At 43.8% G+C, this 27,632-nt stretch overlaps 1 protein-coding gene across 1 annotated transcript in view; it reads left to right on the top strand.

Annotated features, from left to right (window-relative positions):
• CACNA1D (calcium voltage-gated channel subunit alpha1 D) overlaps window positions 1–27,632 on the top strand; it is a 175,266-nt gene that overhangs the window by 39,013 nt on the left and 108,621 nt on the right. The window contains exon 6 of the mRNA XM_046685745.1: window positions 26,635–26,804. Coding sequence (XP_046541701.1) covers window positions 26,635–26,804 — 170 coding nt within the window. The remainder of the gene's footprint in view (window positions 1–26,634; window positions 26,805–27,632) is intronic.

Here is a 27,632-nt window from a genome sequence, read left to right as displayed (position 1 = left end):
GTACCTCTAGTGAATTTCTCATTTCCAATATTGTATTCTTCATTTCTGATTGGTTTTTTTAATCTCTTCCAGTTCTTTGCTGATGTGCTCACTGTGTTCATCCAGTCTTCTCCCCATATCTGTGAGCATCCTCATGATATTTTGTTTGAACTCTTTGTCAAGTAGGTCACTTGTTTCTGTTTCATTTAGTCCTTTTTCTGGGGTTTTGTACTGTTCCCTTGCTTGGAAAGTATTCCTTTGTCTCCTCATTATGCCTCTTTCTCTGTGCTTGTTTCTCTGTATTAGGTGAGTTGGCTATGTCTCCCGATCTTGGAGAAGTGGCCTTATGTATGAGATGCCTTATGAGGCGCAGCAGTGTGCTTCCCTCTTGTCACCAGTCCAGAAGATCCAGGAGTGACCCCTTTGCGGGCTACTTGTGTCCTTCTGCTGTGGCAGGGTTGCTCCCACTGCAGGTACCCAGAGTCTAGTCTTTCCTTCCCTGGCCAGCTGTTTGTAAATCCAGTTTGGGGAACCTCAGCACTGTTGGCTACAAAGTCTATCAGCAGACTCCTATTGCAGTTTTTCTCTTAATTGGGTTGGTACCCAGTGTAGCTGGTTGCTAGGCTCAAGGGCTTACAGTTGTGATAGGCCTCAGGCCTGCAAGGCTGTTGTCAGTTCTCTTAGGAGCACAGCTGAGTGGGGCTGGCCTTTGGCACTGGGGCACTCAATTGTTTCATGCTTTGGAAGGTGGGGCTGATCCTTTTTATGGCTGTTTGTGAAGCACAGGTCTTCTGCTGCTGATTAGCCTCACCCCCCAGAGGACCACATACACCATCAACACAGTCCTGGTCCATGCACACTTCTCAACCCCTTGGAGCGTACCTTGACACCACACTGCAGAGGCCCCCACCTCTCCACCAATGCCTCCCACAGTTCGCCTGGTCCTCACACAGGCCCTGCCCCACAGAGGCAGACACCCTTGCCTGCCTTTAGAGGATCAAGGCACCCAGTCAATGCAGGCTGAAAAGTAGCCTGAGGGCTTGCTGTTAGGTGGGGCCAGTCTCTAGGGCTGGTTGCCTGCCCTGGCTGAACTAGATTAAATCTGTGCTCTAGTGGGCATGGCAGACCCCTGGGCTAACAGTCCGAGGGATGAACCTTAATGGCACCCACCACCAGTGCGGGGGTGGGGGAGGTGGGAGTTTGTGTCAGCACACCTGGACCTGCTCAGAACAATGGCCCCCACCAATGTCTCAGTCTCCGGAGAGGTCCCTCCTCTCACCAGGATGCCCCCCAGAGCCCACCAGGTGAGTCTTGTTTCACCAAATCAACTCAGTCTTTTTTAACTAATTAATAATAATTGGCCAAGATAGGCCTGGATTAGTGAAAAGTCTAAGTTATGTGGTATTTTAAAATGTTTTATTAAATATACATTTATATAGATAATGGCATAAGTCAGTGATTACTAAAGGATATTACTACATAAACCACTTCCTGGGGGTCCTTTACAGAATAGATTAAGATCATTTATAATTTGTCTATGAATTAAAAGCTTTGATTTTGCCAGTATCTTATGACAAATATTTGAAACACTTTCTCAAGCAGAATTTGTATGTTGTTAGAAGATAAATGTTCTTTGAAAGCCAGATTTTATGGCATAAGATTGAATTTAAACCCAGCCCATGTCTATAAATTCAAGATCATTCAGGTCTAAATTAATTTGTGTTCTTTGTGCCCCAATGAGTTCCAGATCTACCACGTCACAGGTATCTTCGTAAATCATTAATCCAATTTTATGTTACTAGAGGTCTGTTTATTTTAACTTTAGAAGTTGTGAGGGAACATGGATGAGGTGAAGCTTTACAGAAAAACAAAGGCCATTTTCAAACCAGTGGATCCTCTGAATCGCACTGTTGGGGCCTTCTTGTACCCTCTTCTAGTTATATCCAGTCCCAGGGGCTGGACAAAGGCATGGCTACTTTCTTTGTGTACCTGCTGGATAGAGAGAATGGTGAAGGCAGGTGGTGGTAGTGCTGGCACTGTAGACCGTATGATATCAGAATTTTACAGAGTAGGATCAGGTTTAGGGCATTGTAATTTGCACCCTCGTCCATTTAAGTTCACACCATGATGAGCCATGGTAAACCCAAGATTGCCTCTGATTTCCTCCCCTTGCATGTTGGCTCAGGAGGCAAAACATACCAGGGAGATGGTGGTTGTATCACTTGTGAATATTTTCTAAGTGGAGACATATGCTCCGGGAATAGGCATTCTTATAAGTTATTCATGACTGGGATTAGATTTTGCTCTCATTCAACACTTTACCAGCATCTGCTGATAGAAAAATGAACAAAAGAATTTCTTCCTGTACATATCCCTCTGAGATAGCTGCATGAGTAGTTGAATTGCTTACAGAATTGAAAGGGGTCTTGTTAGGTGATGAGCTAACCAGGGTATCAGTATGAGTGGTTACCACCATATTGCCTGATAAAATTGCGCTGAGTTAGTGAGTTAACTCCATATCTTGACCAACAGATCAAGAAGGCATATAGAGGTCTAGTCTAAAACCAGAGGGACAGTGAAGGGTTCTTTGTTGGTAGTTCTTACAATAAAAAAAAAAGATTTTCCTATGTGTAATTAGTGATGATCAGGCTGCCAGAATTCCAGACAAAGACACTCTTAATGATCACTTGTAGCAAAATACTTCCCCACATTGAGCTCCATTTGCCTTTGGTGTGACTAGGCTAATAATGTGAAAGATGTGTCCACACAGTTGGATGTCTCTCTTCTTGAACTTGGAAGTAATATTTTGAGTAAGGTTGAATGCTGAGGGAGAGGTCCGTGGTCCTTTAGTAACTTAGCTGGTTTGGCTTTGGTAGAACGAGAAATTAAGCCCTGCTTCAGCTTTAAATGGAAGAAGGCTAAATTTCCTTTTTCTAGTAAAGAACCACGCTCAACATTTATATATACTTTTTAAACACTGAACTTTCTTGTTGCAGAGTTAAAAGGCTGTCGGAGGTAGCTGACAGCTGGATCCTGATGCTGTTGGTACCAAGGTACCTGAAGTGCACAGGCTGGTAGCCACACCTGACATTAACAAGTGAGTGGTAACCTCTCTGCCGCTGGCTTGCAGCTACTGTTTCCATAGAAATGGCTGTTGGGATCAGTGGAAACGAGGTAAGTGAAAGTTTTCGCTGATCCTTGTTTCCATCAAGCTGACATCTGTTTCCCTGGCAACAGCAGTGGACAGCAGCCAGGCAGTAGCAACAGATTCAGTAGAGCTCTCTCACATGTCAGCTGTGGCTATCATCTGTTCCTGACCAAGTTCTTTTTTGTAATGCATAGCAAAGACCTCTGAGGACCCAGGAGGCACCTCTGGCCACATGTGTCCTCCTGGGTGCCCACTTTGCCTGTGGGGAGCTCTGTACAAAGCAGCTGCTCTGTCAGCAGCCTTCTCTCCACTGTGCTCTGGTTTGTCGATGTGCACTTCAGAAGGGGAGGGGTAGATGAGGGCATCGGTGCTGCAGGGTAGGCGGTTGAGTCTGTTGATCCCGAATCCTGGGGGAAGAGAATTCATTACAGTGCTTTCATGCACAGACCCAGCTCTTCATAAAGCCACTGGTACCTCAATGGTTGAAATTAAAGCCATTATTTTCCTGTATTCCCTGTTCAGTTGGTGGCATTAACAATTGCTGTCACTTGTACAACGAAAGGGATGTTTATGAATTTAATAATTTGACTTCCTGTGAGACATGTATTGACGATTGCCTCTAAGATGCTACTGTCAACCTTATGCGAGTCCTTTTTTCTTCTTCTAGGTAATATTCTTTTATAGGCTGGTAAAATTGCCTATAGATATCAAATATTGGTATAGCCGGGCAGACCAATATGTCCATAGTACAGGGAACTCTTCTTTATTAGAGTTCAGAAGTTGTTCCTTTCCTGGTGTTTCATTTTAATATTTCAGCAAATGTGTGCACCCAAGGCATGAGTGTCTTCCTCCTCATATGAGACAGCCTTCACAGATCCCACACAGCACAGGAGAGCCATCTTTATTGCCCTGGTGTGTGAGATGAGAGCACATGGAGACCGACACAGAATGAGTTGCTGGGCACTGTCTGCTTCTAAACCCTTAGATATATCATTAAACAAATATTTTCTCTGAAACGAAGCTCTTGAGATTCAGAGCTGTAGCTCTGAGAGTCAGATGACGATATGGGTCCACAGTGTTAGGAGAATTTCGGTTGGCTATCTAGAAGAGCGCTGAAAAATTGTGTATTTCCTGTCTTTGGAGATCTTTCTGAATGACTTTGTTCCTCAGCAATCTGGGCTAGGACAGCTATGCTTGACCTGGAGGCAGTATTTAGGGCTGACCCTGTACGACCTGGTTGCATTCAACATAACAGACTAGTAAGCAGAAAAATCTTGCTAGATACTTTTTTCTCTTTCTCAGACTTCTTAAGAAAAAAATTACTTTAATTCATCCATTCAATGAATATCTTTTGAGTGCCTACATAGTAGTAGAGAACTTGCCAAGCACCTTCCTAGGTACTGGAATTACATTGGTGGGGCACACCAGAGTTCTTGTCTTCATGAAGGAACACAAAAATTTATAAACTTTTATAACTTCTTGGAAACAAAGGTACATGGTGCTGTAAGAGTGTTTAATGGGCATAACTGATCTCTAAGAGGTGAGGGGAAGCATGAGGGAGGAAGTGAAGGGAATGAATAGCCATCATGTCTAGACAAGATGGCAGAAGAGGTTGGTGGAGAGTGATCCAATCAAAGGAAAAAGTCTTGCGAAGGTGCTACAATAGGAAGGAGCAGAGGACATAGAAAGAACTGAACAAAGCCAGGTTGGCAGGAACCTGAGGGGCTGGGAAAGGAGAGTGGAAAAGAGAAGGAGACTGATCAGCAGAGCTCAGATCACAAAGGTCCTTCTAGATAGACCATGTCACAGATTTTGGTCATTAGCTGAAGGATACGGGAACCCACTGATGAGTTTTAAGGAAGAAGTGATAGTGTATGGGTGTTCACTGTATAATTCTTTCTACTGTTATGAATATTTGAAATTTTTCTTAATAAAATTTGGAAAAATCTGCATATAAAAGTCACTCTGGCTACAATAATATGAATGGACTGAATGGATAAAAGACTGGATATAGGAGACTAATTTAAGGCTATTGTAATCCTCTTCCAGCCACAACATAGTAACAGTGCTGGAGTGGACCTTTCACCATAAATAATTATAAAACTGGCCAAAATATGTGAGGCACTTTTTTTCTAGAAGCTGGAAATGGGCAGCACGGGATTGGGATCCTGAAGAGAAGGGAAACACGTGAAGTAATCCTCACAATTGTCCTGGCTTTCTGCCCAGAGACACTTTTAGAATTGTAGCACAGGGAGGCAGAGCCCAGCAGAAGATGACATTCTATTGCTAACAAGACAGATAGTGGAGGTCAGGCTGCTGAGACAGCTGGAATTTTCAGGACAGAGTACCAGAGGGAGGTAAAAAGAAAAGGGACTACAGAAATCTGAATAGGGTTTCTCTGAAATCTTGGATCGTATGTGCCAGGTGAGACTTCTTGATACATGGTAGAGAATAGCTACCAGAAAGCTGTGAGCTGCTGGAAATCTCAGTATTGGGAAAGGGAGAGGTTCTGACCAGCTGGAGTGGATTGACACTGATGAATACATTGGACATTCAGCTGAGACCTCAGAAGAGCCAGACATCAGAGGTGGGGCTGTTATAGTCTTGGAGTAAGAGCTACTCTAGACCTGCCCTAACAAATCTTATAGACAAGCTTCAAAAAGGTCAGGCCAAGTGGCCAATTAATTAAACACCTGCCCCCAAAGAGTCAACACCCATTAGAGGAAATACCACAATCCAGATTTCCCCAGATGTTTCCCCACATCATTAAAAATTATGGGACATTAAATAATCAAGGAGGGAGAAGTTAGTGGAAATAAATTGAGAGATGACAGCAGTGTTGCCATTAGCAAAGACTTTGAAATTGCTGCTATAAACCTGTTGAAGTAATTCAAGGAAAAGATAGACACAATAAAGGAACAGATGGTAAATCTCAATAGAGAAATAGAAACAAAATTATCTGAAATAAACAATAGATTGGACAGCAACGGGAAAAAATGTCAGTAAGGACTTCATGATCTCTAGGACAATAATAAGCAGTTCTGATATATGTGAAATTGGAGTCCCAGAAGTAGAAGAAAGAGAAATTGAGGTAGAAAAAAATGTTTAAAGAAATAATAGCTGAAAATGTTGCAGATTTTATTAAAACTATATGTCCGCAAATCTGGGAAGCATGACAAACCCCAAGCAATATAAACACAAAAAGAAGTGCACCTAGGCACAATTTGTTAAGTTACTGAAAATAAAACAGAACATTTTACAAGAAACCAAAGGGGAAAAGGCAATTACATACTAGGAGAAAATAGTAAGACTGTTCACTGACTTATTTTCAGAAATAGTGCAAGCCATAGGACAATGGAATGGCATTTTTAAAGAGCTGAAAGGACAAAACTAGAATTCAGTATTTGGCAAAAATGCTCTTTAAAAAGTAAGATAAAGTAAAGAAATTTTTAGACAAACAAAAGCCAAGAGGATTGGTTAACAGGAAGTGTTAAAGGAACTTCTTCAGGCTAAAGAAAATAATGCCAGATGAAAATTTATGCATTTAAAATGTAAGGACTGTCAAAAATGGTAAACATGAAGGCAAAAATAGATTTTTCCTAATTTCTAAATTTCTTTAAAAGATAATCATTTAAAGTAAAAATAATATAGTATTATAGGGACTATAACATGTAAAAGTAAACTATATGGCAAGCACAAAAGATAGAAGGGAGCTAAATGGAACTTTACTATTGTAAAATTCACATTATATGTGAAATAATGTAATAAGAATTCATGGTAGACTGTAATAAATTAAGGATGCATATGATAATCTCTAGTGCAGTGGTTTAAAAAATAAAACAGTGGTATCTTAAAAGCAAAAAGAAGAGGTAAAATGGAATCCTAAATAGCACTAATACTTAATTATCAAAGTAAGGCAGGAAAGGAAAAAGGAACATGGAATAAACAAAAAGCCAATAGCAAAATGGTAGACATAAACCCAATCATATCAATAATTGCATTAAATGAAAATGGATACCACATTTTAAATGAAAGACGGAAATTGTTATAATGAATAAAAATGCAAAATACTATAAATATAAAGACAGATGAAAAATAAAAGAATGGGGTAACTATCTTAAAACCAACTATGCAAATAGACTTCAATAAGGAGTATTTCCAGAGATAAAGAGATTTCAGATACAGAGACATTTCAGTCATAAAAGGGTCAATTCATCAAGAAGACACCATGATTCTAAATGTGTTTGTCCTGGGTAAGCTTTAAAATACATGATGGAAAAGCTGTCAAAATTAAGTGGAGAAATCAATAACTCCACAAACATAGATGCAATTTTTATAATCCTCTTTCCATAATTGATAGAGCAAGGAGATAAAAAATACTATAGGTGATATCTAAACACTATCAACCACGTTGACCTGATTGATATTTATAGAACACTACATCCAATAACTGAAGAAGACACATCCTGTTCAAGGGCACATAGAATATTCACCAAGGTAGACCACATCTGGTCTGAAAAAAAAAAAAAAAAGAAAGAAAGAAATCTCAATCTCAAAAGATTGAAATTTTACAAAGTATGTTTTTTCTAACAGCAATAGATTTAAAATAGAAATCAGTGACAATGAGCTGTCTAGAAAGTTCTCCAAATATTTGAAAATTAAATAACACATCTCTAAATAATTTACACTTCAGAGAAAAATATTACAATTAAAATTAGAAAATATTTTAAACGGAATGATAATGAAAATAGGTTATCTTGGAATTTGTGTTATCCACCTAAAGCAGTGCTTGGAGGGAAATTTGTAGCTTTAAATACCTACGTTAGTGAAGAAGAAAGGTTTAAATTCAGTGATCTACATTTCCATCTAAGGATCTGGAAAAAGAAGAGCAAATTAGATGCAAGGAAAGTAGAAAAAAAGTAATGAAGGACAGAAGTCAATAAAATAGAAAACACAAAGAATAAAGTTAACAAAGAAGAAAGTGGACAAGCTCAATAAAATCCCTAGCAAGACTAATCAAAAAAGAAAAAAGAGCAAGTGATAAATTATCAGTATTAGAAATGAAAGAAGGGACGTCACAGTAATTACAGATACTAAAATGATAAGAGAGTAGGCTAAACAATTTTATGACAGTAAGTTCAGTAACTTAGAAATGGGCAAATTCCTTGAAAAACACAGCTTATCAGAACTGACTCAAGAAGAAATAAAAGACTGAAAAGCCCTAATTTGCTTTTTAAATGGAATTCAGAATCACAAACTTTCCAAGAATACTGGAGGCCTAGATGATGTCAAAAGTGAATTCTGTCAAACAATTTAGAAAGAAAGAAGACCATTTCTAGAAAAAGCTCTTTCAGATAATAGAGGAGGAGGGGACATTCCCAAACTCATTTTATAATAGCGAAACTTAACAGACATAATAAGAAAAGAACAATATCCTTCATTAATAGAGATGCAAAAATTCTCAAATATTAGCAAATTGAATCTAGCAATATTAAAGGAATAATACTTCATGGCCAAGTGGGGTTATACTAGAACTACAAGGTTGATTCACCATTGGAAAATCAAACAGTGTAATTTACCGTATTAACAGAATCAAGGATAAAAGTCATATGATCATCTCAATAAATGCAGAAAATGCCACTGACAATATTCTATAACCATTCATGATAAAAACCTAGCAAACTAGGAATATGTGGGAATTTCCTCAACCTGAAAAAGGTCATCTACAAAAAAAGCTATAACTGACATCGTACTTAATGATGAAAGACTGAATACTTTATTCCTAAGATTAGGAACAAGATAATCATTTCTTTCTCACCCTTTTTATTCAACGTTACACTGGAGGTACCAGCCAGTACATTAAGGTAAGAAAAAAAATAATAAAAGGCAGAAAGATTAGAAAGAAAGCAAAAACTGTTTCTATTCTCAGAAAACATGATTGTTTACATGGAAAGTTCTAATGAATAGACCAAAAAATCTCCTAGAATTAGTAAGTGCATATAGCAAGGTCATAGGATAGAAGATCACTATACAAAAATCAGTTTTATTCCTATATACAAACTGTAAGCATGTGGAAAATAAAACCTGAGAAGATATCATTTACAATAGCATAAATTAAAATACATAGGAATAAAGATAAGAAAAGATATGGATGACCTCTACACTGAAAACTGCATAGCACTGATTAGTAAAATTAAAATTGATCTAAATAAATGATGATGTTCCATGATCATGGGTTAGAAGACTCAGTATCGTTAAGATGTCAAATTTATTTATGCATTCTTCAAATTTATCTATGTTCAGTGATGTCCAGTTTATAAATCTTAATAGCCGTTTTTTTAGAAACTGGGGATTCTAATATTTTTATTGCAAAGGACCTATAATAACTAAAACAGTTGTGACAAAGAACAAAGTTGGAGGACTTACATTATCTGAGCTCAAAACTTATCATAAAGTGAAGTAAATACAGCGTCATTTTGGCATAAAGATAGATATACAGAACAATTGAATGGAATAGAAAGTCCAGAAATACATATATATGATCAATTGTTTTTTGACAAAGGTGCTAAATAATCCAGTGGAAAAAGGATAATCTTTTCAGTAAAATGCTGTAAAAACTGGATATCTGTCTGCAAAAAAAATGAACTTTGATCCTTAGGTCACACTAGACACAAACACTGACTTGAAATAGATCACAGATCTAATTAAAAAGCTAAAAATAGGGCCGGCCTGGTGGTGCAGCAGTTAAGCTCGCATGTTCTGCTTCCGTGGTCTGGGGTTCGCAGGTTCAGATCCTGGGTATGGACATGGCACCGCTTGGCAAGCCATGCTGTGGTAGGTGTCCCACATATAAAGTAGAGGAAGATGGGCACGGATGTTAGCTGAGGACCAGTCTTCCTCAGCAAAGAGAGGAGGGTTGGCAGCAGATGTTCGCTCAGGGCTAATCTTCCTCAAAAAAAGAAAAACTAAAAATAAAAATTATTTCTGTGCTTCAGAAATAAAAAATTGAAAGGGAAACCACACAATGGGAGAATGTATTTACAATATATATATTTGTCAAAGGGTTTGTGTCTAGAATATACAAAGAAGTTTTAGCAAATAATGACATAACCCAACAAAAATTGGCAGAAGTCTTAAACAGATACTTGACAAGAAAATATATACAAATAGCCAATGTACATGTAAAGATGTTCAATATCTTTAGTCATCTGGGAAGTGCAAGTTAAAACTGCAATGAGATTCTACTACATGTGTAGTAAAATAGCTAAAACCGAAAAGACTGACGGTATCAAGTGTTGGTAAGAGTCGAGAGCAACTGATACGCTCATACATTGCTCATAGAAACGTGAAATGGTACAACCACTTGGGAAAAGTGTGTCAGTTTCTCAAAGTTAAACGCATACTTACCATGTGGCTCAGCAGTTCAATTCTAGGTATTTACCCAAGAGAAATAAAAACCTCTGTCCACAAAATGACTTGTACAGGAACATTCATGGAGCTTTGTTCATGGTAGCTCCAAAATGGAAAACCCCTAAGGTCTATCAACAGGTAAATAAATAAGCGAATTGTGGTGTATTCTAGACTTTGGAATACTGTTCAGCAGTAAAAAGGAATGAAGTACTAATATAACATTATCAATGGGGCTCAAAGGCAATTTGCTAGGGGAAAGAAGCCAGGTACAAAAGAGAACATATGGTGAAGTTCTGAAAGAAGCAAAATTTATCTGTAATACAGAAATCAGGTCGTTGATTTCCTTGGGTGGGAGGAGGAAGAGTCAACTGGGAAAGGGGATGAGAGAACTTTCTGGGAGGTGTTATAAATGTTCTATATCTTGATTGGGATGTTGTGTCCATGGTGTCAACATTAGCCAAACCATAAACTTAAACCATGTGCATCTTATTGTTCATGATTTGTAGCTCGATAAAATTGATTTAAAATACCACTAAAATAGAATTAAAAGAGACTTCTGCCTCTGGTCAAGATGAGTAACAGATACCAGATTTACCTTCCCACCTGAAACAACCACAGTAAAGCCAAAAACAGACAACATATGTAAAACAGTGGTTTTCAAGACTGGACGTGAGACAATGAAGGACAGTGATTCCTGAGAAACAAGAAATAAACCAAATAAGCTCCATGGTTGTCCCAGCTTACTGGTTTGAGAGAGTTCCTGAGCCATGGCATGAGGCAGGGGAACCCAGGCAGAGCCCTACAGTCTCCCTGAGTTGAGAAGACGAAGCTAAGATTCTGCAGAAACTAAGGTGGCTAAAGTATGCAGCACAGAGTACTGGAGTGCAGAGAATTTCATAGAAGGAGAACTCTAGAGGTCAGTAGAAGGTCCCCCTTAAGTATTCAGCAGAGTCCCTCTCAGCAAATGTGTGAGGAAACTACCCAAGGCTGGGGAAAGAACATTTGAATGGATTAGAAAGGACAGTATTCACTGCTCACATAGGGTCAGGATGTTGTCTGTTCCCATCAGCCAGACTGGAAAAACTCAGTTCACGGGACATTGGGTAGAGTACCCAGAAAGGATTTTCCTTAGTAGTGAGGAATTGTTAGCCCTAGACTGAGCGGTGCTCCAGACTGACCTAACAGATCATTAAAGCAAGACCTGAGAGGGTCGAACAGTTTGATCCAAGTTACTTTACTGCATCCCAGAACAAAGCACTAGAATATATATAGGAATAGAGAAATATGTAGCACCCAACAAGATGAAACTTACAATGTCTGGGAGTCAATCAAAAGTTACTAGGCATTCAAAGAAGCAGAAAAACATGACCCGTAATGAGATTTAATCAATCAGTTGAAACCAATCCAGAACTCACACAGATGTTAGAATTAGCAGGAAAAGGACATAAAAAGAATCATTATAATTATATTCGATATGTTCAAAATGTCAAGCAGAAAAGCGGAAGATACCCAAAAAAAGGCCTCAAAAATCAAGATCCTAGGAATAAATCTAATGAAAGATGTACAAGACCTCTTCTACACAAAACTTTGCTGAAAGAAATTAGACTTACAGAAATGGAAGGATATATGGTGTTCATGGATTGGAACACTCAATTTATTACCATGTCAGACAACAAGTTGAATAAGAAAAGATGCACTTTTTTTGGAAAAGAGAAGAAAGGCAGGTATAAGTTTGGTTTGGTAGTAAGAAGCTGGAAGGATTCCTGCCTGATTCCTGGTTTCTCTGAAGCAGGAGGCAGGGTTAAGTGCTGAGGGTAAAAGGGTAGGTGACAGAGTCGTGTGTCCAAAGAGAGTGGAGAAGGCTCAGCATAGTCATTGCGGGGAGTTAGGGAGTGAGTGGACGACAGGTAGCATCGATGTCCTATTCGAAGCTGGTGATGATGAATGCGTGTTGATGTCAGTGTATCCCACTGTATGTCTTTCTATAGCCATACTTGGCTGCTCTGATCCAGGCATGGAGAAAAGATAGTGTTTGAGCTTATCTAGGGCAAGAGTTCTGCTATCTGTGTATAGTAAAAAGATGAAAGAGAGTTTAGGGTAGCAGCAAGAACATCTCTGATGGATCCTGAAGTCTAAGGTAGGTTAAGAGGGATGGAGAGGCCTAACAGATTGGGAGAAAATGCAGGAGTCTTTGGACTGACATTCCAAAGAGGTTTAAAATGTTTATATTGGGAGTAGTTAAACAAGTCAGCTGATATGAGAGGAGGTTGTGGTCAAAGAGCAAAAAGCTTGATTTCATGGTTAGAGATGATAAAAATTGAGGGTCTGACAGTGGGATTGGGTGGTTGAGGTGGCATGGCGGAAATGGTCATTGGAGGTGAATTGAAAAGGTGGGGGTTGGCAGAGTCAACCAAGGGCTCCTGGAGTCCCCCAGGATGGTGGTGGAAGGAGGCTGGGAGGAGTCAGAGTCTCAGTTCAGGAGGTTAGGAGAAGACAGCACAGAGGAAGGGGAGGTCACCCAGCCCACTGGGACTATCCTCAAAGGAGCAGGGGGTTTTTTTTTGTTTGATTTTTATGGCAGGATGAGGGAGTATTGGTCATCATGTGAAGGGGAACAGAAAAGCAAAGAGGGCATCAGCTCCACTTTGAGACCCTGCAGTGGGTGGGCAGCAAAGCAGTAAGCTTACAGGTGACCCAGGTTTCCATTACAGCCTGGAGAATGGGGACCCTTTGATGAGGTTGAGAGAACAGGAGAACATGCTCTCTGAGCAGCAATTCCAGAGGGCACAGGGAAGGGTTGCAGAATGAGGGGAAGCTGAGGAAGTTCAGAGGAATGTGGGAATTGGGCGTTGGACATGAGCCTCGTACTTTGGGCAGTGGCTGGAGGCATCCACAAAGAGAGGAGAGGCTTGCGGGTAGCAAGGTCTTCTGATAGGGGAGGGTCCTTGGCTAACAGAGAGCCTGGCTCACTTGGTCTAGGGCAATGTGGTCCAACCATTGTGGTTTGGCTCACACAGCCTGTGGTGTGTGCTGGAAGCTTCAGTCTCCGCAGAGGCAGCCTGGGGTGCTGGTTATTCCAGCAGATGTGGGTAGCCCAGCCAAGGGTTGTGGCAGTGCTGTGCCTCGGATCTCTGAGTGCTGCTTGGCTTGCGGTGGCTCCCTTGGCTGCAGGGATGGCTGGTTGCTGTGGTTATTGGTTTCTACGTGTTGTAGTGGGAAGAGCTCTAGGTGAGAGGTCAGAGTCCTGGCGCTTGTCTTGGTTCCGTCCTTCCTAGAGACGTGGCTTTTGTCAATACGCTTCATTTCTCCAACTCAAGGTTTTCTCACTCCTAAAGTTGGACGGCCCTGTTTGCCATGTAATTGCAGAGCTGTTGTAAGAACCAAGGAGAGAAATGGAGGGGAGGAGATTTTGTCAACCGAAGAGACCTTTCCAAATGTGAGGAGTGCTCAACGTTAGCCAGGTTGTCGTCTCCTTCTAGGAGATTGTTTCTGAGAGTTTGAAAAGCCTTCTTATTTGCAGTCTGAACATTAACTTGCCAGCTCTTCTCTCCAGGGCCCCACATCTTTTCAGATCCTGGAGTGGCACTTGAAGCACGAGCCTAATTTCCCTAAGTCTGATTGTCGTTAAGAGTTTGGTTGGATTCAGGGATAAAATATTAATCCACTCAGAACTAGATCATGCCCTTGAAATTCTGCTTTAAAATAAATCTTGGTTTCAGTTATCTACTGGCACCTTTGGAGCCTCCAAGCATTTGGGGCTTTTCAGCTTCTGAGTCTGGGAGGCTGGCGCTGCATCTGAAGGATTCTAATTCAGTGGGCAATGCACACCGCCTGCCAGAGGGGTGCCGTTCCCAGAGGCCCACCTGTCCTTGAATCATTTGCTATTGCGTATGAACACGCTTACAGAGGCGTGCCAAGGGACTCCAGGGCTCTGCATGATACCAGCCCCTGCACCCTCTCCCTCTTTGGCTCTCAGTCAAGTATATTTTAGCACCATCTGAACCTAGCAATGTGCCCTAGGAGCACAATGAAGGGTTTAGTTAGAGTGGGCACTCCTGAGGAAGCCAGACTCAGGTTGGGTGTTGAGGGAAGGGCATCTGTAAGGATATAAAGAAAGGAGGGCATGGGCTGGCCCAATGGCCTAGTGGTTAAGTTCTAAGTGGTTAAGTGTGCTCCGCTTTGTCGGCCCAGGGTTTGTGGGTTCAGATCCTGGGCACAGACCTACATACCACTCATCAAGCCATGTTGTGATGGCATCCCACATACATAATAGAGGAAGACTGGCACAGATGTTAGCTCAGCAACAATCTTCCTCAAGCAAAAAGAGGAAGATTGGCAATGGATGTTAGCTCAGGGCCAATCTTGCTCACCAAAAAAAACGGAAAAAGTGGAAAGAAAGGAGGGGCATGTTTCAGATCCTGACAAATGGTGAGGACAGCAGGACCTGGTGCATCACCCACATCAGGAGCCAGTGAGGCTGCCAGGGTGCTCTGTGCTGGCTGGTGAGCAGTGGGGCAGAAGCATGGATACGTAGTTGGGAATGCCCAGTGAAGAGGCAGGACTTTTTTCTTTAATTTATGGGAGCTGTTAAGGTGTTTGGACAATAAGGTGATTGAGGACAGCTGGGCCTGGAAGGTAAAGCTGGTGCCTTGCAGGGGGGGTGGAGTAAGGAGAGCCGTGGGCTTGGGGGCTGTGGCACTGGGCTGGGTGTGAGGTGATGGGAGTCTGGGCTGGGGTACGGTGGTGGAGATGGAAGTGACGGAGTCCACGTGGAAGATAGTTGTGGGCCGGTGTCTCTCAGATGAGGAGAGATCTGTAGATTTGATTGTCAACTCTGCAGTATGGATAGTGTGAGAGAATGATTCTTCATCGCTTATTATTGTCGTTAATGTAGCAGCTAAGATAGATGCCAGGCACTGGGCCAGGGGCTTTATAGTTTATTTCATTCAATCTTCTTTACTACTTTTGTGAAGTGTTTTTTGCTTCGGTTTTACAGATGATGATAGCAAAGCTCAGAGAGGTTTATCGTTTTTCTCAAAGTCACATAATTAGTCAGTAAGGAATTCCTAGTAAGCTAGGAATTAAATCTAGATCTGCTTGTCTCCAGACCCCAGGCTGCTTTTCTCATCAGCTGGAAGTTCTTTCCGTGTCTGGTGAGGGGGAACTCCCTGTGGGGTCCCATCTATTCTGACTGGGTCTGTGCTGAGACCTCCTGGACCGTTCTGTTCTTCATGCTTTGTCTGTTTCTTTCTCTTCCCAAAATTAATTACTCAAAGCAAAGTGGAATAGTGGAATATGAAGGCTTCAAAGAAATTGGTTTCTCTTTTCCTCTTAAAACTGCATGTGAATAAGGGTCATTCTAGCTCAAGTGGTCCTTTTGGATCCTGTTACTGAGGGGCAGATCTCTCTGAATCCCTGAATCTCTCCTGTAATGTGATGTCCGTCCCCCTGTTCTCAGCTAAGTCTGATGGTTCCGAAGGGGCACTTCCTACCCATCCTGTCCTTGGAGGAGGAGCTCCCCCTGGGGAGGAGAGACCCCGTCTCCTCTCAGGGCCTCCCCCCGGGTGGTTTGCCTTTGACATGGCCAGGGAGCAGGATTTGAGCTGAAATTCCTGTAGGTATTGCTGCTTTGGGGACAGCCCAACAGGTGGGCTCAGTTCCAGCTTCTTCCCGAGGCCAGCGTTGCTCATCTGCAGTCAGACCCTGCCTGCAGCAGGCGTTTGAATAGGTGGATCCAGCTGTCTGTCCATTGCAGGCAGTTTATCCAGGCCCTTCACACAGCACACTGTGTTGGTGCATAAGCAGGGCATGCCCTGGGGATGCTGGTACCTTCAAACATGTTTATTTATTTATTTATTTTTTAAAGATTTTATTTTTCCTTTTTCTTCCCAAAGCCCCCTGGTACATAGTTGTGTATTTTTAGTTGTGGATCATTCTAGTTGTGGCATGGGGGATGCCGCCTCAGCATGGCTTGATGAGTGGTGCCATGTCCACGCCCAGGATCTGAACCGGCGAAACCCTGGGCCACCGAAGCGGAGTGCATGAACTCAATCACTTGGCCTCAGGGTCGGCCCTAAACATGTTTATTTTTAATGTTTCTGCCATCCTCCCCAGTCAGACTTCAGGAACACATTTTCCTTATTTTTCTCTGAAAACTGGAATCTGACAAGTCCAGCAAGGTATGTTTCTCAAGTAGCAGTATTTGAAGCCCGTCATGAGAAGACGTGATGATGTTGGCTTGGCTCCTTTGATGGAGTGATATAGTTCATTCAGAGAAAGTGCTGTCAGACAAGAGGGCCCACGTTTTTGAAGAATACCTCTTAACACATGTTTTATAAAAAACAAATTGAAACAAGAAGTCTAGAACTTTTAGCATGCAACCTGCATGGATGATTCTTGGGGTAGATTTTCTGCTAGAAACATTGGAATGTCTTTAGTAGCCGTGGAAATTAACTTCAAAGAGAGAGCAACTCTTCTGTCCTCAGACAAGGAGATGCTGTGAAGGAAGTATGTCTCATTCTAAGATTCCTGACGAAGTTTATTTCCATGGCTGACATTTTTACGCTTGTATGGGACTCTGGCTGTCTGCATTTTCATTTTTTGTTTTTAGTGACAGTGGGTACAGTTTCAGGTGATAGAAAGTTACATGGGTGTTTGCGATCAGACATCTCCAACGCAGAGCCCACAATCTATGTCCTTGACACAATCATTAATGTAAAACCTGAGCCTAGAAAGGTATTTATTAAATTTACTTACCGTTTTTATTGAGCAGCTAATAGTGGCCAGGGTTTGTGATGAGGAATCGATACACAAAGATATGACAGACACAGCCCGTTTTTCACACAGCTTACAGGCTAGCGTGTAAAAGAGAATATTAAATACCAGTTGCAGGGCTGTGAAATAAATTCTACACAAGAGGCTCCGAGGACCTTAGAGAAATGTTCCTACAGGCTGACCTAGCCGGGTGGGATGGTCTCTGGAAGAGCAGCTGAGGCTCAGGGAACAGCACACTCAGTTGCCTGGAGCTGAAGGAGATCTCCGTGCCTTGGAGAAGTGAGTGAACTCGAGGATGGCTGGAGCACAGAGTTCAAGCAGGGAGTGGTCAGAAGGGACCAGGAGAGAGAAAGACCGGACAGACCGTGCATTTGCTCACTCCGTGCCGATGCCCGTTGCTCTTGTGCAGGGTGAGTGCCACATGTGCCCCTTCCCTGAGGTTTGGTGTGCACAGGCTGCTCAGGGGCCGGCCGTTCACCACAGATCACTCAACCTAGGCGTTAAAAGCTAGGAACACCTACTTTGAAATTGGTTCATCTTCCCCGAAGATGGAAACTATTTTAAAGCATCTTCACAGATTTTCATGTCAATAAAAGCAGTCAAGGACATGAAAAGGGGAGGATTGCTTTGAGAAAATCCCTTAATACACCGAACAGAAAAATTAGGCACTGAATCCTTTACGAAAGGTTTCACCATGGAGTTTATTTCAGTAATGAATTCCCAAAGAATAGTCATAGTGTGGTTTGATGATTAGAAATGTGATTGTTAAACATTTTCCCCAACATATTTAACTGTGTAAACAGGGGTCCTCCATTCTCTCTTCTCCCTTTGGCCCACCAGTGGTTCCCCTTCACTGGCAAGTGGCCAGTGCCTAACTTGTCGGTGAAGAACACTCTCACAGGTTAGCTCTTTCCCTTCGCTGGATGTTGTCCGCAAAGGAGCAGATCTTATGGATGAGGTGCTGCGGTTCCAAGGCCTCCGTCCCCACTCCGACCTGTTCATCTCATGCAGAGAGAACGTGCCTTGGCTAGTCCTGGCTTTTTGTGGTTGAGGGAAAACTGGAACAAAGCTAATGATATTGCTGAACTTTGAACTGAACCGGTGCCAATAATTAAAAACAATTTTTGTGAAACATCACACGTTAGTGTTGATTTTTTTCAAAACAGTTTCCTTGAAAAGGAACTGAACTTATGCGCTTTCCAAAAAATTAGATTTAAACATAATTTTTTCAAACCAAGCTACTTTTTTCATTCTGTTTCATTTCCTTTATGGCTGTGAGGGGGAAATAACTCTAAGGAGGACTGGCCTCTGCTGATAAAAATCAGTGGGTTACTTCTTCAACTTCCCCTTACTCTTTGACTTTTTGTAAATGCTGCTTGCTTTGTTTTTGGTGAATTTGTGAGTCCTCTGCTCTACCAGAAATCTGAGTCCTTGTGATTCTGTTGCCTTGCTCACTGGACCTTTCTATGCTAGTTTGTGTTTGTTTTCTGTGTGTTTGTGTGTGCGGGTGCATGTGTGTGGATTTAAAAGTGTTGAGTTTGTCTAAATTTAATTCGTGTGAGTCTGGTTAAAACAAATAGCATTACAACCCCAGAAAAACCCTATCTCTAAATCAACATGATTTCCAGTGGCCCATTTATTTTATGGGGCATTTGAGAAATAACAAATTCCAGAGCAAACTGTGTGTCGTCCTTCTGCATTTGGCGCGGTCACGTTTGACCTGCCCTGCCCTTTGAATGCGTTGGCTTGCTTCAGGCTAAGCATGCTCTCTCTGGTGGTGTTGACTGAGCCAGGGCTCCCAGAGTGCAGGATGACAGGGCCTGAAAATCTGGGCCGTGTTAGGGTTTGGGGAGCTCTCTGCAGAGTATGGGGCCTGTGCCCAGACCCTAGGGGTTGCATAGGGTATCCCAGGAGGGAGGCTGGCTGGTTCTGGGCAGAGTCTGTCCCTGGAGCGGTGCTTCCTGGGGAGTGAAGGACGGCATGTAGGGAGATGAGCAGAGAGGTGCTATCACTTTTCCTAAGCCTGAGTTGGGGCTCTGCAAAAAATCAGAATGTGGGGGTTAGCAGTGCATTCTGTCCTGCCCCTCCCGTCCTAGTCCTGACCAGTAAGTATCCGCCTATGCATCTCCTGAGCCAGGAGGCAGAGGGATCAGGCATCCCGTGGAAAGAGCCCTTGGTTTGGGGCCTGGTTATTCTGTTCACAGGGCATATGGCACCGGCCAGTACATTACCTTGTTGAACCTCAGTCTTGGCCTTTGTGAGACGGGAGTGAAAGTCCTCATCCTGCCTGTCCCACAGTGAGGTAGTGAGGGGCCTGTGGGACTGTCAATGGGAAGACACTTTGAGGACTCCAAATAAAAATCCCCAAACCTAAGAGGTCTTTTCTGTTATTGCTAGAGAGGGTGGTGGTGGTGGCCTGGACAGGCTCTCCTGCAGGAAATTGATTTCCTGTTCCCCCAGTTGAGCAGGCTCAGACCTGCTGGCGCTGCCGTTGTTTGGTTGAGGGTGGGGGCACCAGGGCCAGGCAGTCACAGGTGAAGGCTGCTTAAGGCGGCCGTGGGCTCAGACTGTGCCTGTCTCACAGCCCTCCGCCTGTTCTCTCTGTTTCTCTCTCCCATTGGAAGGTCTCTCCTGTGTGAGTGTCAGGGGGCAGGTGGCTGCACATCGCTCTGTAGAAAGAACCACTTCCAGCCATTTCTTCTGAATTCTCTGAGCCCTGCTGCTTCTTGGCATTGGTACCACCAGACTTGGCTGCCAGATCTAAGAGAGGGCGCCAGACTGCTGCCCAGGGACAGGAGCAGAAAGTGAGGAAGGGACCATTGGCAGCAGTTGGGGTCCTGCCTTCCAAGCTGTAGAGGAAGCCTGGGAGACTCAAGTTATGGCACAGTTGCACATAACACAGGGTGATGTGTTGCCAGGCGCTGGCCTGAGTGGGATGGGGGATGTGGCGTGGGCCTGGCCAAGGTGTTAGTCCTTCTCTACCAAAGGTCCCTGTCTGCACCCCTCCGGGGAAGTTGCTGCTTCCCAAGTTCCCAAGGCCACCCGTTTCGTCTTTGGTGGACTTGGACTATTGGAAATTTTTTCCTTATGGTGTGCTGAAAGCAGTCTTTTCAAACTTCTGGCCACTCCCTGGGGCACACAGCAAATCTGCTGCTGCTTTTCGAAGCAGCCTTCCCAAGATGGAGGACAAGGCACGTGGCTCTTTTGCATCGTCTCTTCTCCATCTAACCTCCTGTTTGTCATTCCTCTGCCCCCGCCCACCCAGCCTTTCTTCCCAAAGAGATAGACAGGGAATGTTTATGTGGCAGGTGGGGCGTCATGTGGCCCTGCAGGAAGGTCCATATTAGCTGAGAAGGTGACACTGGGTGTGTCAGACCTTGGGGCCCAGCGTGAAAGGGTGGAGGTGAAGTGACCATTAGTGAGAAAGTTGGGGGGTAGTAATGACAGGCCTCATAGGTACTTTTCCAAACAGCTGTGTAAGAAAGTTGGGAGTTTGATTAGAACCATATTATTTTTGACTTGCATTTTTATTGATGTTAAATGTGATCACCCAAGAGTTTACGGAATGCCTTCTGGCCTCCTCACCACCGTTTCCTCCCTGTTTTGATCTCATCTTCACACATCTCTCTTATAAAACTCTCCCCTATCAGACTTCTCTTGGTTCCTCATTGCCTATGGGAAAACAACCCAGATCTCCTAGTTTGGGATTTAAGACCCTTCCAGGACTGGCTATAAGCTGTTTTATGATCCTCATCCCTTTATGCGTCTACTGTCTTCTTCCTCTGCCTCCTCTGTGGCCGTGTTGAGGTCCTTTGGAGGGAGGGTGGATTCAGGAGCTGGATGGGCTCATGTGACCAACCTCCCTGAGCCTCGGTTTTTGCCTAATGAGGGTAATAACAGTCCTTCCCTCACAGTCAGCGCTCTCCAGTGAGAATGGGGTGGGGCTTTGGCTGGGCTCTGTTAAGGAAACCACGCTGAGGAGGCTCACTGGGAAAGGGCACACACACATCCACGTCTCAGTCTCCAACAAGTAGAGCGCTCTGGTGATTCAAAGGAGGACAGAACTCTTCGGACGGAGTAGCCAGGGGAAGCTAGGTCTTGAAAGGTGAGCCGGTATTCAAAGATGAAAGAAGGCTGTTCAGGTGGCTAGAGTTCTGTAGACAAAGGCTCAGAGGGTTGAGGAATTGAGAAGAGTGTAGCCAAAGTACAAGGTGTACATTTATAAGAAGGAGAAATAAAGCTGGAATAGCAGGTGGGAGAAGGCTGCAAGGCCCTGAGTGCTGGGTTGCGGCATTTGACCTTGATTCCTGAGGGCAGCAATGAGGAGCTGTGAGGCATTCTGTGCCGGACCACACCAGGATGGAATCCAGGTCTGCGGTTCCTTGAAGCTGAGGGGAAACCCTGATGAAGTGCTCTGGCTAGAACTCCTTCAGGGCCCTCGGTGGGCGAGGTGTGTGCAGACTGGCCAGCGTAAGACACTTGGTAGTTGTCACGTCCAGCTGGCGGAGAGAGTCCTCACTGAGAAGTTGCTCCTTACAAAGGAGGTAGAACTGGAGGGAAGACTTTTATCAACCTGGAGACACAAAATCCACCCCATGAGGCCCGTAAATAATAAGGGGGACTGGCAGGCTGGGGACGGAGGCTGCTCCGGATGGTGTGCCTGGGCTCAGATGCTCTCGTTTCATGCTTCTGGGCGATCCCGGGGATCCTGGGCTTTCTGTCCTGGTGCATTCTGGCCTCTTAAGGAGTAGGCTCAATTTGTCGTGTGCGTTTTTTGTACCCAGACTTCTTGCACGCCTGCTTGAAGGGGGGCTTCCTGGGGGAGACAGAGATGTGGAAAGAAAAACATAAGAAATGAACAACATTGTCCCTCCCACAAGGAGCCTACAAGCTAGCTGGTAAACTGAAGTGAATATATAACAGCATAAATTTACATTTGATTAGAGTGATTACATTTTCCAAACACTTTCAAAAATTTTCTACTGGAAGTAATTTCAAACGTACAGAAAAGTTGCAAGAAGAATAGCAGAGTGAATAATCCATGCATCCTTTACTCCAATTCACTTATTATTAACATGGTATTAATATTTTATCTCTTTTGCTTTTTCACTTGTTATCTATAAAGGAGTGTGAACTGATTTTTTAAAGTATTAAAAAATTTATTACTGTCCTTATTTTGAGGCTCAAAATATCCCAGATTAGGCTGTTGGGAGGTGCTTCTCTGCCTCCTGTGTCCTTCTGGCATGCCCACATCATGTTTGGTTTTGTTTTTTTGGCAATGCCTCTGTGCTTTCTTAGTCTTGTACCTACCTTGCCCCACCCTAGAATTGGCCATTTCTCCAAAGCCTCCTGGTCCTTTTAAGGGCAAATGGTATTAGAGACCAAGATCTGGGTGCCAGATATGCTCATAACTACTGGGGTGTCTTTGTTTCTAGATCTTTTCAACAGACAGAGCTGGGAAATATTTGCATTTACGTACACATACTTACATTTATGCTTATACACATCCATCTTTTAGAAATCATGAATTCACACCGATACCTCCGATTCCAGCCCATCCCCAGAGGGTTCTTTGTAGTCTTCCTCCCTTCCATATTTCTATATCCCTCCTTCCACAGTGAGAACCCTGGCTCCCAGCAACATTGACACATTTACTCATTGTTAAATCCTGTAATACATCAGAAATAAGTTCAGCATTGTTTCATGCATATCCCTGCAAAAAACAAACCTCCTACAGAGAGTTCAGCTTTTGTTTCTAGTCCTTCCCTCACTCCGTCCTGCTCGAGACTGAAAATGTGCAGTCAGAAGTCCATGAGCGACCTGAATTAGTTTTGTCTTTCTCCTTCAGTGTGGTATTCACTGGAAGTACAGTAATTCATTCATGTCATTCACTTCCAGTTTACAGGTATGTTTCCTCCATTCTGTCCTTGTTGATTTAATTTAAAATATTTTAATTTGTAGAATATTAACATGATTCCATAAGTCAAAACTGTAGACAAAGATATACTTAGTATTGTCACTCCATCCTTTGTCCCCCCTATTCCATTGTCCCCATCCTCATTTTCTGCTTTATCGTCAGATACATCCTGCAGTAATATGTGTGTTTTTTTATTTCCTCTTCTTTCATGCATAAAGAATAGCATACTGCTATATGTGCCTTTTTGTCCAAGCACTTGTTATACCTCTCTTTTTTTGCTTGAATGCACCATAAACAAAATTCTGATCTGGAGCAAGTAGGCTTCTATCGCATGTGAGCTGTCAGGGGCCTCAGGTGGGATGTTCTGGAATGGAAGGTTTGTTGTGATGGGCCTGAGTTATTTTCAACTGAGCAGATAGCGGTGTGGGATGGATACGGCACTGGCTGGCCCATCGAGGGTGCTCTGAGCCCTGGGATCCCATGTGTCCTTTTGTGCTTCCCTCAGTTCTGCTGGGATCATGCAGCTTAGAGCCCATTCAGAGCTGTTCGCAGTTTTTCTCCCTTTGGTATTTGAGAAACTTCCTCCAATTCCCTTTTTTAATGCCCAGATTCAGCAACTGAAAATTATACATTTGAACTTCACATTTGTATAGAGCTTTGTGATTTTCACAGTATCTTATTGAATGTCTTACTTAAACCCTGTGAAACAGTAGAACAGGTATTATGTCTGTTTTGCAGGTGAGGAGACTGAAGCTCAGAAGAGAAAAGTGACAGAGCTGGGACCAGAATCCAGGTCTTCAGACCTAGAGCCCGGTGTGGTCTAGGAGGCAGGGGCACCTGGGTTTTCACAGAGATCCCACCCCCTGCACCTTTTCCTCCACTCTGTCTCTTAGCCGACAGGAGGAGACTGATGCCTTGTGAATCTGAGTTCTCTCCACGTCAGTAGACGTTACGTGCCTCTAAGTGTTAGGCCATTCAGAACTGTCTAAAGTCACTTCAGAGAGTTTCTATTAACAGCTTTGTTATATCATAGCAGTTACTATTAATTTATAGATTAGATTGTAATATTTTACATTATATTTGTAGATATTTTATAGAATAGATTGTAATAGTGACTATTATTTTAAATGGGCCATAAGTCAGGACTTGGCAGTGTTATTCTCACAAATTGTAGTCGCAGTAGGGTTTTACCTACGCGTGCTTTACTGTGTCCCAGGAACCAAGGATGTGCAACAGCGGTACACCGCATTAGAGAGGGATTTTTTGTATTTCTAAGGTAAAAGAAACTTCATGAAATATAATAAAGCAAAATCCCATTTTATGAAGCCCTTAAGTTTTGCAGGGTAACTCTTTTACTATCTTTGTGATTTTTTTCAAGAACTCAAATCAACTATGAATCCAGAATAAGAATACCCTGTTTGTGTGTAATCATGTGAATTTAGTACTCCAAGTTCAGAATCAAAACACCTACAAAGATTTGTGCTTGGGTACTTTTGGTAGACAATAGACTCGAAGGCCCACATACTTGTTCTTTATAGTGTTTTTAAGAAAACAAATTATATAATGCATTTTCACGTTGACACGTGACACTCCAGGGCCTCCACTTGTTGTTCAGGGGTGTGATTCTGGACTGAGTGTGACTTTTTCAAAATTCAGATTAATTTGGTGAACCTCCCCAGGACTGAGTTATGCGTGTCCCCTATCTCAGGAAACCTGGGAGGCCTAAAGTCCCAAATCATTCTCAGGATATGGTTTGCATGAGCAGCAAGATGCTGTGTGTGAAGGCCCTTCTTTTTTGAGACTGCAAGGTATTCTCCCCAGGAGGAAAGTTCCCTGGGCTGGGGGTTTAGAAAATGTCTGTGGGTCTTGATCAACTTGGGCTTATCCTGCAAACCCCCTGGAGTCAGCTCCTCTGTGAGCTGGACCTAGGATGCCTCACAGCCTTACCCCCTTCTCTCTTCCCGGAAGATGAAAGTGGGGACAGACCAGCCCTAACAGAGCCAAGGACAGGTTCCAGGGCATCCAAAAAAGTGGGAGATTTAGGAGTAGTGAGTGGTGTCCTTTCTAACCGTGGACAGGGGTGGCACCTTGGTGGGCATTCGAGTTTCTTATCTGAAATATCAGCGTCTCTGGGTGTTCCAGTATCTGTTCCGCAGTATAATAGCCCAGAGTTGAGGGAGGGGAGGGAAGAGAGAGAAGAGGGGTTGGCTTTATGTAAGCAGGTCATTTCCCCCTTTGTCAGTTGGGTTGGGTTAATGAGGTCCCTGAGAGGGAGATGTGCCGGCTTTGGATTGGAAGGCAGACAGATGTACCCTCTGTCAGAATCCAGGGGTCTGTGTGCAGAGCTGCACTGCCTGTAATCTCATCTGCCTTCTTAGCAGCTTTTTAATCGTACTTACTAAATCCATAACTTGCATAACTTGGCTCCTGTAACAATTCATGGTTGGAAATGCAGATGGTTCCTTGTATATGAAAATTGCGTAATCATCCACCTGACTCTCAGACTTCCCTGAGCAAATGTGGGATTCTGTATACATGCATAGATAAAGGATTGCAGACACGAAAGGTAGAGTGAACAACGAAGAGTTGGGAACTTTTACGTGCCTGCCAAAGCTTTTCCGGGGCAGGTCTTCCCATAAATGGGCAGCAATCGTACTGCCTCTCCACCTACTACAGGGAAGACTTTTGGGGGAAAGATCATGGCAAGAAGTCAGGCTTAAGACCAACAGTGGTGCCCCACCAGTGTTCCATTTCCTGTGTGGGAAGGGAGAACGGGACTGTGAGGTGGGTCTGCCCTGACCCTGTCCACTGCTCCGGCCAGAACCTGCAGTGCAAGTGGTGGGGATGGGAGCCTGGTGTGGGCACTGGGAAGGAGCCCATAAGGGCTCTTGGTTTGACCAAAGGGGTCACCATGCAATATGGATGCTAAGTTTTGTCTGAAAGTATTGCAGGAGCCCTAAACTGGGTGCTCTCTTTGGCCAAGCTTGGTCCTCCTGGGTCTTTTCTCTTTGCAGTGTAATGCCGGCTGTCTGACGGGGGTGTCTCTGGGGGAGGTGGGACATCTCCAAATTCAGGTGCTCAGCAGGGCTTGTCAAGAGGCCTGCCGTGGCAGCACATGGTGTTTCGGCCTAGGCTCCTTGGGATCGCTGAAATCCTGAGGGAGTTCATTTTCTAAGAGACGGTGCATGTGTGTTGGTGTGGTCTCTGCAACTCTGACACCCACAGTCTTGCTTGGGAGACACTGTGCTATGTCCTGTCCACGTGTGTGGCCCCTATTGCTGTGCTCGTGTGGCTGTACTCAGTGCCGTGTGTCCTGCCGCAAGACTGTTGTGCAGCAGGGCAGATGGCTCACGGTGTGGGTCCCTGAGCATGTCCTGACATACGCTTGTTCTCTTGCCTTCCTCAGAGAATTCTCAAAGGAAAGAGAGAAGGCTAAAGCACGGGGAGATTTCCAGAAGCTCCGGGAGAAGCAGCAGCTAGAAGAGGATCTGAAGGGTTACTTGGATTGGATTACCCAAGCGGAAGATATTGATCCCGAGAATGAGGAAGAAGGTGGAGAGGAGAGCAAACGCAATAGTATGTAGCACTTCCTGCTCTTGACCAGATGGAGCTTGTGTGCAACTCAGCCCTTGCACAGGCATTCCTTGCCTCTGACCTGGCCTGTGAGACCGATGGGCTCCTCCCAGCCGTCTGCTTCCTCCTGCCTGCACATCAGAGAGCACAAGTGCATTTACACCCACTCTGAATTTCTGCCAGAGGTTTGAGTCTTAGATTTTGAGTTGGTCCCGTGGCTCTGTGGTTTGGAGGGTCAGCAGACTCACTGATGGCCTCGGGGATTCAGTCATCCCTTCTCTGCGGGCACAGGGCATGGGAAGACATGCACTCGCCTTGCACCACAGGAGACAAAGTCGTGGTCCCTTCATCTCAGAGGGAGCAGTGTTGTTGGATGAGAACTTGAAGAGCAGGGTCCCTCCCCGCCCTTCTGCCACCTCAAGTGGCTCCCCCCATGCTAGCCATGGGAAGCCACATGCCTAGCCCATCAGGGGCTGGGAAGGAACCAGGTCACCATTCTGGGTAGTGTTAGGAGGCATGAGTGGCTGCTTTGGAGCCCACCCACCTGGTACCCCACACTGTGGCACTAGGCACCCTAGAGCGCTTTCTGCAGCAGGAAGGCTCGATGGTCAGTCAACCTTGGGAATTAATTGCCATTGTCAACCAAGGTGTCACTTTTACTGTGTACTTTCCTGGCAGTTGTGCTCTTACTCTTCCTGGTGCCATCTGTGCTGCCTCAGGTGAAAGTGGGAATTGAAATTCAGCAGCGGATTTGTCTAAGATGTTTGTGATTTGTTTCAAATCTGGAAGAGTTGATAGTAAAGACTGAGAATGTATTTCAAGGGTGCCCGT

The sequence above is a fragment of the Equus quagga genome, chromosome 1, assembly GCF_021613505.1.
Source record: "Equus quagga isolate Etosha38 chromosome 1, UCLA_HA_Equagga_1.0, whole genome shotgun sequence".
NCBI lineage: Eukaryota > Metazoa > Chordata > Mammalia > Perissodactyla > Equidae > Equus > Equus quagga.
This window is presented reverse-complemented; position numbering and strand designations above follow the sequence as displayed.